The sequence below is a fragment of the Staurois parvus genome, unplaced genomic scaffold (genome assembly GCF_062004578.1).
Source record: "Staurois parvus isolate SC_StPar_1 unplaced genomic scaffold, SC_StPar_1.0 ptg000002l, whole genome shotgun sequence".
NCBI lineage: Eukaryota > Metazoa > Chordata > Amphibia > Anura > Ranidae > Staurois > Staurois parvus.
In genome coordinates this window covers 2,652,184-2,666,684 of record NW_028317798.1, presented here as the reverse complement: position 1 = coordinate 2,666,684, position 14,501 = coordinate 2,652,184, and the positions used below count along the sequence as shown (strand labels likewise).

Sequence of the window (14,501 nt, the reverse complement as noted above, 5' to 3'; positions counted from 1 at the left end):
CAAGTACAAGGATCTGCTTCAAAACCAGAATTACTGGATTTTGATGTTGCACTTTGTTTTGCAATGTATTTATATCTACATGGTCAATATAAACAGTTTTGATATATGCCTTCCTTTATCAAAAGGGTAAAAAAATTAATATGATTGCCCTTTGTGTATAAAATGATACTCACCTGTGCACTTCTGTTTAGATCTAGCACTGCCACCTTTGGTGAGTCACCCTAACTGTTCAAGGGTGTTTGGTTGTCAGAGAATATAATATTCAAGTCAGGAGGGCTAGAACACTTGCTACTGACTGAGGTGTCGATAGATCTAAATAAAGGGGCAACAAATTAACTCAAATTATCCATACCAGGAACCCCTAGTACCTTCTACTGAATAGGAAGAGATTCTCAGCACTATGTGTAAAACGGAGAACTTCAATGGAAGACACCCCTGGGATTTGTCTGTAGTTGTCAGAAATAAGACCTGTAATGGATTTTTGAGGCTTGTAGGTTTGTGTAGCCTTACATTAGAGATCCACAGAGTAGAAGCCATTCTGGAACAACTGCTATCATTCAAGTCAATCAAGTACGGAGGATAAAGGGGCAGGTATTGACTGAGGTCTGAGTCAATATGACCTATTGATCCTAGACACAGGACAAGTAAAATAGACAGCTGCATAAAAACCAAACACACATTAGGTCACATACCTCTAAATCTGGTCTGTAGCGGTCTTCAAACACAGCCATTGCAGCCAGGGACCCGGAGCCTGCAAAAAATATATTATTGAATATTAACATTATTCAACAGCCTACACAAACACTATTCAGAAAATAGACTTCTCGTGTTGTGGATGTTTTTTTTTTGTTTAATTTAAATAAAAAACCTCTTATGGCACATTTCCACACTTTGCCCTTTATATTCTTAATACAAATTAGTATATCCCCATGTTTATAAAGGACTGTGAAATATAACGTGGTGTAGATAAATGTCAGAATGGTTATCGTATAGAGCTTTGGACTTTAGCCATATCTACTAGCAGTCTGTTATTGGAGAGTTGCCGAATCAAAAACCCACTGAACTACAACATCTGCCTAAAGTCTCCATAAGTCTTAGGTGTAAATATGCCTTAAAGGGCTCTAATGCTCAAAGCAACTAATTAGCTTCTTCCTTTTATGCTTTTAGTGGAGTAGGAGTCTGCACTATCAAAGCAAAAATTCAGAATTCATTGTAAGATATGGACCTCCAAGTTTAGAGTACTTTTTTTCTAGTCCTTTATTTCAATCAGACCCAAAGGGGACTGCTGAGCAGAAAAGGAAATTGACCTCCCAGTTTCCAGCTAGGGGTCAGCAACCATACTAAATTATAGAATAGCCTGTACCATATGAATGGTTCAGCTTTACACTAAAATCTACAGACATCTGTAACTACAGCTATGTGTTGGCCCTCTGGCAGCTAAGAAGTTAAATGTGGTTTGTTGATATAAATTTTGCTGGACATGCACTCAAATTCCCCAAACTCTCCCTCGGTCATAGATAGAATAAATAACACCACCTATTATAGACTCTCATTGCCCACCGCATGTAGAACAAGCTGTCGCCTGGAACATGGTTAAAACCTGCCCTGGCTTTAGCGGTGATGTATGAGCCTCTGTAAGGGTAATGATCCTAAACCGCAGCGATATCCTCTAACAGCAGTATCTGTCATATTCATTGGGATTACCACGCTCATTGATTTGTGTCTGTAAATCTGCCGTCCCTACCCTTTAAATTTGATCTCTAATTGGGCCTCCTTAAATGGTTCAGACCAGGCTAGTCTGTATATCCTCAGAGCGCTGTCACAGGCACCGTCTCTCCTCCCATTATACATTCTGCAGATTTGATGGAATCAGCAGGACTCCTCATTTGAAACAGTTTAATCGCCTCCTCTATCCTCGCGTTAAACCATTGAGGTGGTCAAGCGACGCACACAAATCATCCTAAATGGAAAATATAGCTCTCTCTGTGACCCAGCTAAATAGATAGAGCTATGCAAAACAAGTTAAAAAGTAATAAATGCCAGAGGGATCTTTTAATTGGAATAAAAAATTAGACACAACTTTATTTTCTCCCCTATGCAGCTGCATTCCAGCACTTTGCCAGTGTGTCTGAAATGATTTTTTTAGTGCATTTTCCTTTGCTAAAGAATTAGGAAGACGAGCTGGAAACACTTGATTGTGCCAAATTCCTTCCTCCTTTTACTCACAAGTGAAATTTATTTATTCTGTTGCAAAAGGAAGGATAATGTTTATAACCCTTGTTCTGGTAATCATTTGTATACTCTACCAAAAGATTGCTAGAATATCATCGCATTACCTGCTTGGAAGGAGAGATGCTCAAGACAAATAATAATAAACCAGATATTTTATATTATCATATATACCATACAGCTAAAGTTGGCCACAGAAAACCAGATAATATTCCTGGAAAAACAGGTGAGAAGATATCTGGCCGTCTTCAAATGAGTCACACAAGCACTTGGACCAGCTATGGTCCTTGCAGAACAATGACACTAGCACAAATACATTACTTTCATCCTGCCCCCTGCTAAAAAAATTGGGCCCACTTTAGTTGCAAATTCTTCCAGAGCATTAATAAGCAACTGCCAAAGGTCCTGCAATAATAAGTGCCAACCACCCCCATTATCACCTCTTAGGACAGGAGGGACAAATAATAACAAAAGAAGCTCCAAATTGGGAGTGTTGGTTTCATCAAGCAGTTTCCATGTGGCCCTACATAGATCTTATGATAAAGACAAGGCAACGTAGAGAGGTAAAATATGACATTTTTGAATAAATACAACTTTTTTTCATATTGTTTACTATGCATGCCTGTGATCTGTCTAACCTCCTAAATTTACCATACATAAAGAGCTTTATTTAAAAATATGATCTTCGCTCCTTCAACAGACCATGTAATCAAATTCAAACACTGCACGCAAAAGCACAGAATAATCAAGTATTTTAAATTCTCCCTTGCAGAATTTTTTCTTTCCATAAACAATTTTGTATTGAACTGCAATGTACTTCCAGATTTGCTAGCTAAAGTGACTATTTAAGAAGCGTCAATTTGTTAGTACAGTCCCCTCATCTTATAGCCTTGTTCTCTATACTTCTGAAAGCATCTAACTACTCTAACTGTGTGATGGCCCAGCTCCTTTACACCTCCCTAAATGACCTTGTAATAGCAAGCCAGAGGTGTACAGAAGGTAAACACTATAGAGTGTCACTTGAGCAACAGCCAAGTTTGACTTCTGACATCACATCCAATATGGCGGCAACCAGAAGCAGTCTGAAGGTTTTTGGATGACTTTGTAGTAAGGAGGTATTTAAAGGTAAATAACATACTGAAAATACAAATACTATGGGAAAATTGTTGTTGAAATGAATGGTCTGGTGACAGGGTCTCTTATACTTTAACTAGTGATCAGTTTATTTTAAGGGAATGTTTGTAACAAATACAGTCTCTCGACATATACAATTTTATCAGTCCAAAAAGCACTCCAATGGAAACAAGTGCATACATTTGTTAAGGGTATAAAACAATATCCAATTCATGCACTTTTCATCAGAGGAATGGAATGATTCCCTTTATACAGACATGTCATTTTGACTTTGAAATCCCAGTATATAGGTGACAAATGGCCCTCTCTTGTCTTTTCTGGCTAAGGTACTGGAAATTATGCTGTGGGTCAACACTCATTAGAACCCACCAGATGTCAACTTGGCTTGAAATAATTGTTCTCATAGCAGAGGTCTCCAAACTGCGGCTCTTTGCATACCTTTATCCGGCCCTTGGGGCATTATTCCTCCCACTGACAACAATAGGGCAATAATTCCTATGCTCACAACAACAATGGGGCGCTGGTCCTCCCGCTGCCATCATCAACAATGGGGCGCTGGTCCTCCCGCTGCCATCATCAACAATGGGGCGCTGGTCCTCCCGCTGCCATCATCAACAATGGGGCGCTGGTCCTCCCGCTGCCATCATCAACAATGGGGCGCTGGTCCTCCCGCTGCCATCATCAACAATGGGGCGCTGGTCCTCCCGCTGCCATCATCAACAATGGGGCGCTGGTCCTCCCGCTGCCATCATCAACAATGGGGCGCTGGTCCTCCCGCTGCCATCATCAACAATGGGGCGCTGGTCCTCCCGCTGCCATCATCAACAATGGGGCGCTGGTCCTCCCGCTGCCATCATCAACAATGGGGCGCTGGTCCTCCCGCTGCCATCATCAACAATGGGGCGCTGGTCCTCCCGCTGCCATCATCAACAATGGGGCGCTGGTCCTCCCGCTGCCATCATCAACAATGGGGCGCTGGTCCTCCCGCTGCCATCATCAACAATGGGGCGCTGGTCCTCCCGCTGCCATCATCAACAATGGGGCGCTGGTCCTCCCGCTGCCATCATCAACAATGGGGCGCTGGTCCTCCCGCTGCCATCATCAACAATGGGGCGCTGGTCCTCCCGCTGCCATCATCAACAATGGGGCGCTGGTCCTCCCGCTGCCATCATCAACAATGGGGCGCTGGTCCTCCCGCTGCCATCATCAACAATGGGGCGCTGGTCCTCCCGCTGCCATCATCAACAATGGGGCGCTGGTCCTCCCGCTGCCATCATCAACAATGGGGCGCTGGTCCTCCCGCTGCCATCATCAACAATGGGGCGCTGGTCCTCCCGCTGCCATCATCAACAATGGGGCGCTGGTCCTCCCGCTGCCATCATCAACAATGGGGCGCTGGTCCTCCCGCTGCCATCATCAACAATGGGGCGCTGGTCCTCCCGCTGCCATCATCAACAATGGGGCGCTGGTCCTCCCGCTGCCATCATCAACAATGGGGCGCTGGTCCTCCCGCTGCCATCATCAACAATGGGGCGCTGGTCCTCCCGCTGCCATCATCAACAATGGGGCGCTGGTCCTCCCGCTGCCATCATCAACAATGGGGCGCTGGTCCTCCCGCTGCCATCATCAACAATGGGGCGCTGGTCCTCCCGCTGCCATCATCAACAATGGGGCGCTAGTCCTCCCGCTGCCATCAACAACGGGGCGCTAGTCCTCCCGCTGCCATCAACAATGGGGCGCTAGTCCTCCCGCTGCCATCAACAATGGGGCGCTAGTCCTCCCGCTGCCATCAACAATGGGGCGCTAGTCCTCCCGCTGCCATCAACAATGGGGCGCTAGTCCTCTAGCCATCCCCGACATCAACAATTGGGCACTATTCCTCCGACTGACAACAGTGGGGCACTATTCTTCCCACTGACAACTAGGCACTAGTCCTCCAACTGACACCAACGATTTTGTAGTATTCCTCCCACTGATGCTAATGGTAGGACACCGATATTTCCCCAGATACCAAAGATAGGACACATTCTCTACTTCCGCCTGGCCACGGCGAAGCCCCCGAAAGTCTGAAGCACAGTAAACTGGCCCTTTGTTTGAAAAGTTTGGAGACCCCTGCTTTATAGAGACATCAGGGGTTTAAACAAACCTCTGGTGTCACCTCTGTCTTCAGTCAGTGCAGATTAGAGACAGAACTCACTCTGATGCCTGCAGAATACTTAAAGCATATATGAATGCTTCACCTGCATCATTAGGTAATGCATTTCGTACACCCACCTAGTACTACCTTCAGCAAACTTTTAGTATAGAAAAGTCACTACCTTTCTATCAGCTGTTCTAAAGCAGCCACATGACCATACATTTATATACATTTGAGTCAGAAACAATTACTGTCCGTGATACTTTTCTTATTTGCACTAACATACAATTTTGAGGACAAGCTTTCGGGGTATGTCCCCTTCTTCAAGGTCTAAGCAGTACTATTACAAATCACAACGTTTAAGCAGAATGTTAGAAGGGATTGAGAAAAAAAAAAAAAAGGGCTACAGATAAGATACATCAAAAGCGAGGGGGGGATACTACACTCTCACAGAGGGGGTCAAGCTTTAGCTAATAGATACTAATACGGCTACAATCACCTTATACATTTGAGTGAAATCCTGAAGTGCTCATAGGTGAACAGGACTTCAGTGGTCTCTCACCACTCCTATCTCCAATGACAGAGGTCCTAGGTTCCCAGAGTATCAAGCTGAGCACCTAGACCAGGATGAGGGTGGGGGGCAGTACTTTAAAATTAAGTAATCGGCTGGCATTACAGTTTCTAGCTAACACAGAGAAACACACTGGAACATTTTAAGTGCAATCGTTTTACCATTTTGGTTTTCATGACATGGTATATGTCCTTGGCAGTCAAATGGTTTAACACAAACCAACTTATCATGGAAATAAACTGTTGTAACCGCTTGCCGCCCTGCCACTGTGTATATACGTGTGCAGGGCGGCAGTGGAGCGCAAAACCACGTTTAAAAACGGGTTCCGCACTCCCGACACTTTCGCCGGCAGGGGGCGCGCGCGCTCCCGCCGACCCGCGGGTGACACGATTTGATCCAGGAGGGATCAATCATTAGATTTCAGCCAGTGATTTCTGGCTGAAATCACATGATCGGTCCCTGTCCTATCCTGTCCTGTGTTGACATATACACAGGGCAGGATATGATGTCATTCTTCTCTGCCTGGACACATTCCGTTCCAGACAGAGAAGAAGACATCCAAAAAGTGAGTACACGAGCACTACACTACAGTTAGAACACTCTAGGACACATTTAACCCTCTGATCGCCCCCTCCCCCCAGTTAACCCTTCACTGCCCTGTCACCAGTGTCACTGATCAGTGAAGCGATTTTTACTGATCAGTGTCGCTGGCGACTTCCGATAGAGTTAGCGCCCCTCCCAGATAGCGCCAGTTTGCCCGCCAGTACACCAGTAATCCCGTTAAACCCCTTGATCGCCCCCCCCCCCCCCAGTTAACCCCTGCACTGCCCTGTCACCAGTGTCACTGATCAGTGAACCAATTTTTACTGATCACTGTACCAGTGTCGCTGGCGACTTCCGATAGAGTTAGCGCCCCTCCCAGATAGCGCCAGATTGCCCGCCAGTACACCAGTAATCCCGTTTAACCCCTTGATCGCCCCCCCCCCCCTCCAGTTAAACCCTTCACTGCCCTGTCACCCAGTGTCACTGATCAGTGAACCAATTTTTACTGATCACTGTATCAGTGTCGCTGGCGACTTCCGATAGTGTTAGCGCCCCTCCCAGATAGCGCCAGATTGCCCGCTAGTACACCAGTAATCCCATTTAACCCCTTAATCTCCCCCCCCCCAGTTAACCCATTCACTGCCCTGTCACCAGTGTCACTGATAAGTGAACCGATTTTTACTGATCACTGTATCAGTGTCGCTGGCGACTTCCGATAGTGTTAGCGCCCCTCCCAGATAGCGCCAGTTTGCCCGCTAGTGCACCAGAAATCCCATTTAACCCCTTGATCGCCCCCCCCCCCCCAGTTAACCCCTTCACTGCCCTGTCACCAGTGTCATTGATTACAGTGAACAGATTTTTACTGATCACTGTATTAGTGTCACTGGTGACTTCTGATAGTGTTAGCGCCCCTCCTAGATAGCGCCAGTTTGCCCGCTAATGCACAGGATTTTTTTTTACCAAAAACATGTAGCAGAATACATTTTGGCTTAAATTTATGACTAACTTTGAGTTTACGATATATTTTTTATAGCTGAAAGTAGAAAATATTGTTTTTTTTCAAAATTTTTGTGGTTTTTTTAGTTTATAGCGCAAAAAATAAAAAAGCGCACAGGTGATCAAATACCACCAAAGGAAAGCTCTATTTGTGTGAAAAAAAGGACGTAATTTTCGTTTGGATGCAGCATTGCATGACCGCGCAATTATCATTTGAGTTAGTGCAGCGTTGTATAGCAAAAAAAGGCATAAATTACACTATCTATACCATAGTTTGTAGACGCTATAACTTTCACACAAAGCAATCAATATGCACTTATTGGGATTTTTTTTACCAAAAACATGTAGCAGAATACATTTTGGCTTAAATTTATGACTAACTTTGAGTTTACGATATATTTTTTATAGCTGAAAGTAGAAAATATTGGTTTTTTTTCAAAATTTTCGTGGTTTTTTTTGTTTATAGCGCAAAAAATAAAAAGCGCACAGGTGATCAAATACCACCAAAAGAAAGCTCTATTTGTGTGAAAAAAAGTAAATTTTGTTTGGGTACAGCATTGCATGACCGCGCAATTATCATTTGAATTAGTGCAGCGCCAAACAGCAAAAAAAGGCCTGGTCATTAAGGGGGGTAAATCCTCTGGGGCTCAAGTGGTTAAAGGATAAGTTCACTTTTTGGAACATGTTACATGTTCCAGCTGTATTTAGGGTGGAACATGTAACATATTCCAGCATCTGCAACCTCTACCACCCCCCCCCCTCCCCCTTTGCACAGCACCCTCTGTTATTATTTGAAAATAATTCAGTTTCATGTGAATTACTTGAACTACAAGTATCATCAGCCTTTGCGGCTGATGGCTTATGGCTCTGAATGGACTGCTGGGGTCGCTGATGTGCAGCCTTGTAGTTCATTCACAAGCCCTTCAGCTTGTAAACAATCACTCCATACAGGATTCTGGCATTGCAGCCCTGATCCACTGATCACAGGTGCAATGATTTCTAAGCTCCTTAGGGAAAAAATAATAAATGCATATTTTTTTCCTGCAAAAATATGTACATTATTTTTTCCCAAAAGGTGAACTTCTCCTTTAAACCATGTGACTTATGAAAAATAGGAACTCAGCATCATTGACATCAAAACATGGCAAAGTAACCTCATTGTGTTTTCAGAGAAATGTATCCATTCTTTCACACAGAGCTGGTCCGCTCCGTTCAGCGGGGGATCCATGAGCAGATCCCCTGCTGAATCGGAGCTGAATGGGACAGATGTCAGTGTTTTGACATTCGTGCCCGTTCAATGTGTGTCCACATTTTGACAGCAGACCCGTGATAGCCTATAGGTGGCCGGATGTAAATGTCTGTTTACTTCAGTCTACCTTCGATTTGTTACGTTTAGGTCCAGAAGAATGGAAAAGGACTCTTTTCAGCATTCTGGACCTGGGCGGATTCAGAGGGGATGTAAATGGACACAAGCTTGTTTCCGTCAGCCTGCCCATGGAGCTGCCAATCAGGTGCAACTGAAAAACAGACAGGTGGACCTGATCAGAATGCCCATGTGAAAGGGTCATTAATTCTACAAACACCACTTAAAGTTTATGTGACCCACATGCTTTAAACATGTCAGCATATGTGTAAAAAATATAAATAAATAAAAAGCATCTCACAGTTGTCAATGGTGGCTGGAAAAGAAAGCATAATTCACACCAGCTTCCAATGATCTTAAAGCAGGGTGGGCGCAAATTATTCTGGCATTCTAGTTTAGGAGATTGGCTTATTTACATATTGACAGCCATGCTAGCATCAGAAACTGCACTCCAGAAAGGTTGACACAAAGCAAAATTATTTTTAAACAAACCATAAGCCACATGTATTTGCTTGAACTCGGAACCTTCTGAAAGAACAAGTTTAGAGAAAATCTAGCAGGGAGCCACCTTATAGAGCGGAAAATGCTTTATGCAGTAAAAAGCACTTTATACAAACAACATCACAGTGTATGCATCTCTAAACACAAACTGATCTGCTCTGATGGGACACAGTGCTCAGACTATATGTGCAATTAGCAAGAGAGATTATATTGCAAAGCAAAGGCACAGGGTGTGCAGAGATGGCTGAAAAGTGTAAAGCTCCCCAAAAACATGTTATTTTTATTACCAGCTATCTATGGGTATTTCCCAACTCCTGAAATCACCACTAAAGAGGACCACAGATTTTTTTTTTTTAAAGCCAGTGGGCATATCCCCTCAACAACACATTAAAGGTGAGTTATTGTACTCAATGGGCAGATTGGCCACAGAGTTGATCGCATGCAAATTTTCCAACATTCCTATTCGAGTGAAGCCAATCATTAGATGGACATCTCGAGTGGGAACAGCCAAAGAAGGAAAAAATGCGGCCAGACCCTGAACTGGATGAATTTTGATCCATCTATGGCCAGCTTAACTGATCAAGGTCAGCCGGGTTGAACTTCCCAGGGCAATTGCGCTGGTATCATGGGTGCAGAAAAATCATGCTGATATGAGTCTATGCATTGTTAGAAGGCTGGCAATTGTGACCATGGTCATTTGTGTGGCTACACTCTGGGCTAAAAAGACACTGTCTTTAAACATTCAAGGAGAGATCGGAAAAACACTTCCACCATGACACAAGGTAATTTGGTAAACTTTAATTGACTCTACTATTGAGGAGTACATATTGAGTAAAATATGGAGTCACCAGCACTAGGTATGCATTGCAGGGATAGGTGGAGTATCGCATAGTGTTAGCATATACGGGGGATGTTAAAATAATACTAAAAGCTTCTGTTTTTGTTTTTAAAGCGGATTTCCAGTCACACTAAAAAAAAAAAAAAAAAAACACAGCCACCCACTGTCCCCCGACCCCGTGGTGTCCTCCCCGCAGCCCCTTTCACCGGCCATTCAGTGTTCCCAGCACCGGCATCTTCAGTGTGGGCACCCGGCTGTTACAGCTTGTGGCTTCACAGCCGGGTGCCCATTGCACATGCATGAGTAGCGCTGCACTTTCTGAATGTTCCTGCACTCTTCTGGGACCTGTCACGTGTCCCAGAGGACTGCGGGACAATTTTAGTTTTTTTCAGAAATTTACCAAACCATATTCAAGCTATATATATATCAATATTGTACCGCGCTCCAATATATACAACTATGAGTGATGTTATAAATTTTAAGTGATATTATAAATAGCTAAGTGTATCACCAATAATTCAATAATTGTCTACATCAATTATACTTAAATCCATAATTAATATAAATATATAAATAAATTATAATAATAAATGTAAAGGAATCAATTAATATTTTTAAATAAAAAATTGGAGTGCAAAAAATATTGTTGAAAAAAATATATAAAATATATAAGTAAAAAATAAAAATGGGAATATGAGTTCAGTTCATAAGAATTAAGATGGTATTGTAGTTCAATCTAATCTGTGTGATGAGTCAATGTTCACGGCGTGAACCTCTCTCTCCTTTCTCCTCTCCTCTCTCCTCAACACAGCCTTCTCAATAGGACTTTCTCCACTGGCTGCTTGGCTTATTCCTCCATATACGATACATACAGAGAAGGGAAAAGAAACATAGTGTCTTATCCGGGATAACGTTTGTTTATTAAGCTTTGATCTCCCACTCACATGGTATAAGCAAAAGTAGCGCTTTGTATAAAATGTGTCCAGATCCTACTACAAACAGCCTTGCAGGTGTTTGTCTTCATTGAATATACTCGCCGTTCCTCTGTGGATGCGTGATGACGTCACCGCCATCCACAGAGGAACGGCGAGTATATTCAATGAAGACAAACACACCTGCAAGGCTGTTTGTAGTAGGATCTGGACACATTTTATACAAAGCGCTACTTTTGCTTATACCATGTGATACAAATGCAAATACCACACTTAGAATCAACTCCAGACCTTTTACCAGATTAATTGATGAAGAAATAACGAAGGAGTAGCCCACATCTGGCCATGAAACAGCTTTTGATTCAATTGTCCAATTACTTTTGGTCCCTCGAAAAAGGGGGGATGGCTACTCTTAAGACCTTTAATTCCTACACCCTTTCTCCAATTTGGATGTACATACCCTCAAATTAAACCTGAGAGTGTGCTCTTTCACCCCATATCCATTATATAACCGTAGCTTGAATATGCTTTGGTAAATACCTGAAAAAAACTAAAATTGTGCCTGTGTCCAAATATATATGGATCCAACTGTATTTACATTTTACTTCCCAGCGATGTCAGCACTGGTTCGGTGTAGTCTTTTAGAAAGTTTGGCTGGTGGGAGTTGCCCTCAGGGCATTCATAATATGCACTGTACCTACAAAAACTACAACACCATATACAATCACACACTGAGAGGACCGAGCACATTGGTTTCACAAAGTGCATTCTGGGCAGGCTTAGAGGTGGCAATAAAGGATATGATCCTCCCATTTATAAACTTTGATTTAGGACTGGTAGGTGTCCACATTTTGACAATACCAGCACTGTAATACAGACTTTACAGAGCCGACTAAGTGCTATAACTTCCACATCCTTACTGTGTCATCTGCAGACCTGATGGGCAGCTCAAAGGCCAACTAAAGGAGTGCAAACAGCAGGTTAATTGAAAGAAGCCGCTTACCGATGTCAGCATGAAACAGGAAGTAGTTACTAGCAGGATCTCCAGGTTTTAAAACATTCACACATTTATTTACATAACCAAACTGTATACAGCTTCAGTATATTTCAAGTCACTGACACTGAACAAGCATGCAAAAACTTAAATGACTACACCAATAGGGTCAGAATTACAGCCAGCTGAATGGTATATTTGGGAAGGAAACAGCAATGTAAACCTACATGTTGGAATAATGACAGACTTCCTTTAACCCTTTTAGTACCACCACAAGCATTATGGCACAGCAGTATTAGAAAACACTCGAGGCTGCTACTAGTTTATATTTTGTACAGCCAGCTTTCAGGCTCTGTGACAGCCACTGATCACTTTAATAAGGTGATTGTGTATCATATTTTGTCGCTGCACACAATTTTAAGTCTTGACATATTTGGTATCCAATTACTTGACTCAGTCTAAATTAATCAATTTTAAAAATATTTGGAGATTGAACTGTATTTGTGTACACAAAAAAAATTGAATGTATTTTTACTAAATAGATTTGATAAAAAGCTGCAATATTATGTAAAATAAAAATGATGTTACTCCCCCAGTCTGTGACACGAAAACAAAAAAAAAAACTGATGAGCTTGTCTCTGTTGCTCTGCTCTCTCTCCTATCAGTGTGCTCTTTTGTTCATTCATAAGCACTGCAGCACAACTCACTGGCTCCTTTATTGCTTCTCCCTCTCCCAGTCTGATGTGTACAGGGACTCTAAGAGGCTGATATTGTGTCAGGTACTTATACTGATTGAATTACAAAAAAAAAAGTACTGTAGTAATAAACACTGAACAGCAATAATTAGGGCCTTTTACTTCTGCCCAAGTTCATTTTTAAAACAATCCAGCAAAAGTCCCAAAATTTTTATCCTAACAGTCCCTAAAGTTCATGGCTGCTCATGGTTTGAGACTGAGCTGTAATTGCCTGTTGCAGATAATTTCTATCTGGTCCCATATGAATTCATTTTACATATAGGAGCATTGTTAATTATAACTAATGATTACTGTATGACCAGCAAGAATAATTGCTGTGTGGTATATCTGTAAATACAGATGTAAAATGGAAGACGTTCAAAACTACACACTTTTTCAAGTGATGACAGATTACAACCTGAGCAGCATTTAAAGCACAGCAAACTGCCTGAAATCATCAGTGTAATTAGAAGTATCAGGTATATAGCTACACAAAGATTTTATATTGATATCAGGAAAGGTGCTATGTTATTTCCAAAAAGAGCTCTAATATGTCAACAGATGAAGGAAGATGTATAGCCTTCCATAGCAGGACCTCTTAGCCATGGTGCAGTGTGAAGACACTATATGTGAACCTTATCTGTCAGTGTCAGATCTCTTGACAGGGTGCTTATTCACACTCTCTCATTGCTATTCAATTTGCTGCTTCTTCCTGCAATAAATCTAGAAGCCCCCACCAAGTGGAATCATTTTTCACTTCTGTTACTGGCTACAAGGCCTGGTCTCCCGGTGCTCCTGCCTACTCCATGGGACCTGTGCTGCCAATGCGTGAAGAGCTGATTTATGAATATGAAACGGAGCCAGTGTCCAGGGAGAGGCTGTGGTCACTGGAGACTGATGGAACACATCCTAGAGCCGCACACTTTAAGTGGCTTTAATTGTATGCATGCATTTCATTAGAAGGCCTGGGCAGCCTGCTTTGGAGACAGACAGAGCAATCACCCGATCCTGCATCGTTTGCTGAAATCCAAATTTTTCCTTTGTCAGCACAAACAGTTTAATTTGATGCTTTCACTCCTGAGTAAGCACAGAGTATCTCTTAAACCCCTTGTGAGGCATAAGAAAGCTTTCCATCAGCAAATGGACTCCGTGTCAGTTATTATTTCATAATAGCATACAAAACTGTTTTAGCAAAACCTGCTCACTCACCATTCATTTTCTGGTCGAGTCTGTAGAGTGGGACATCCTTTTGAAACATGGCAGGCAAACACATCAATTATTTACAGCGTATGTAAAAGGACTTAGAAGAGCGGTTTGAGATTGGCACTAATCCATAGTAGTAGGAACACTCACTATGAATATTAAAGCCAGTTCGATGCTAGAGGGGACCTGGCAGAGAAAAGGTTAAGTCCAACAACCGCTACAAAAGAGAAAAAATCTGGTTGCATTGTAGTGTACATTTGCAAAGCTCCACAGACAAAGCATTCAATAAACCTTAAAGCAGCCCCATCATTTTAGGTAAAGAACAG

General features: G+C 42.6%; 1 protein-coding gene across 1 annotated transcript in view; it reads right to left on the bottom strand.

Moving 5' to 3' along the window:
• Positions 1-14,501, bottom strand: part of LOC149474726 (proteasome subunit beta type-7-like) — a 122,669-nt gene that overhangs the window by 41,810 nt on the left and 66,358 nt on the right. The window contains exon 6 of the mRNA XM_089666417.1: positions 693-751. Within this exon, the coding sequence (XP_089522543.1) occupies positions 693-751 (59 nt within the window). The remainder of the gene's footprint in view (positions 1-692; positions 752-14,501) is intronic.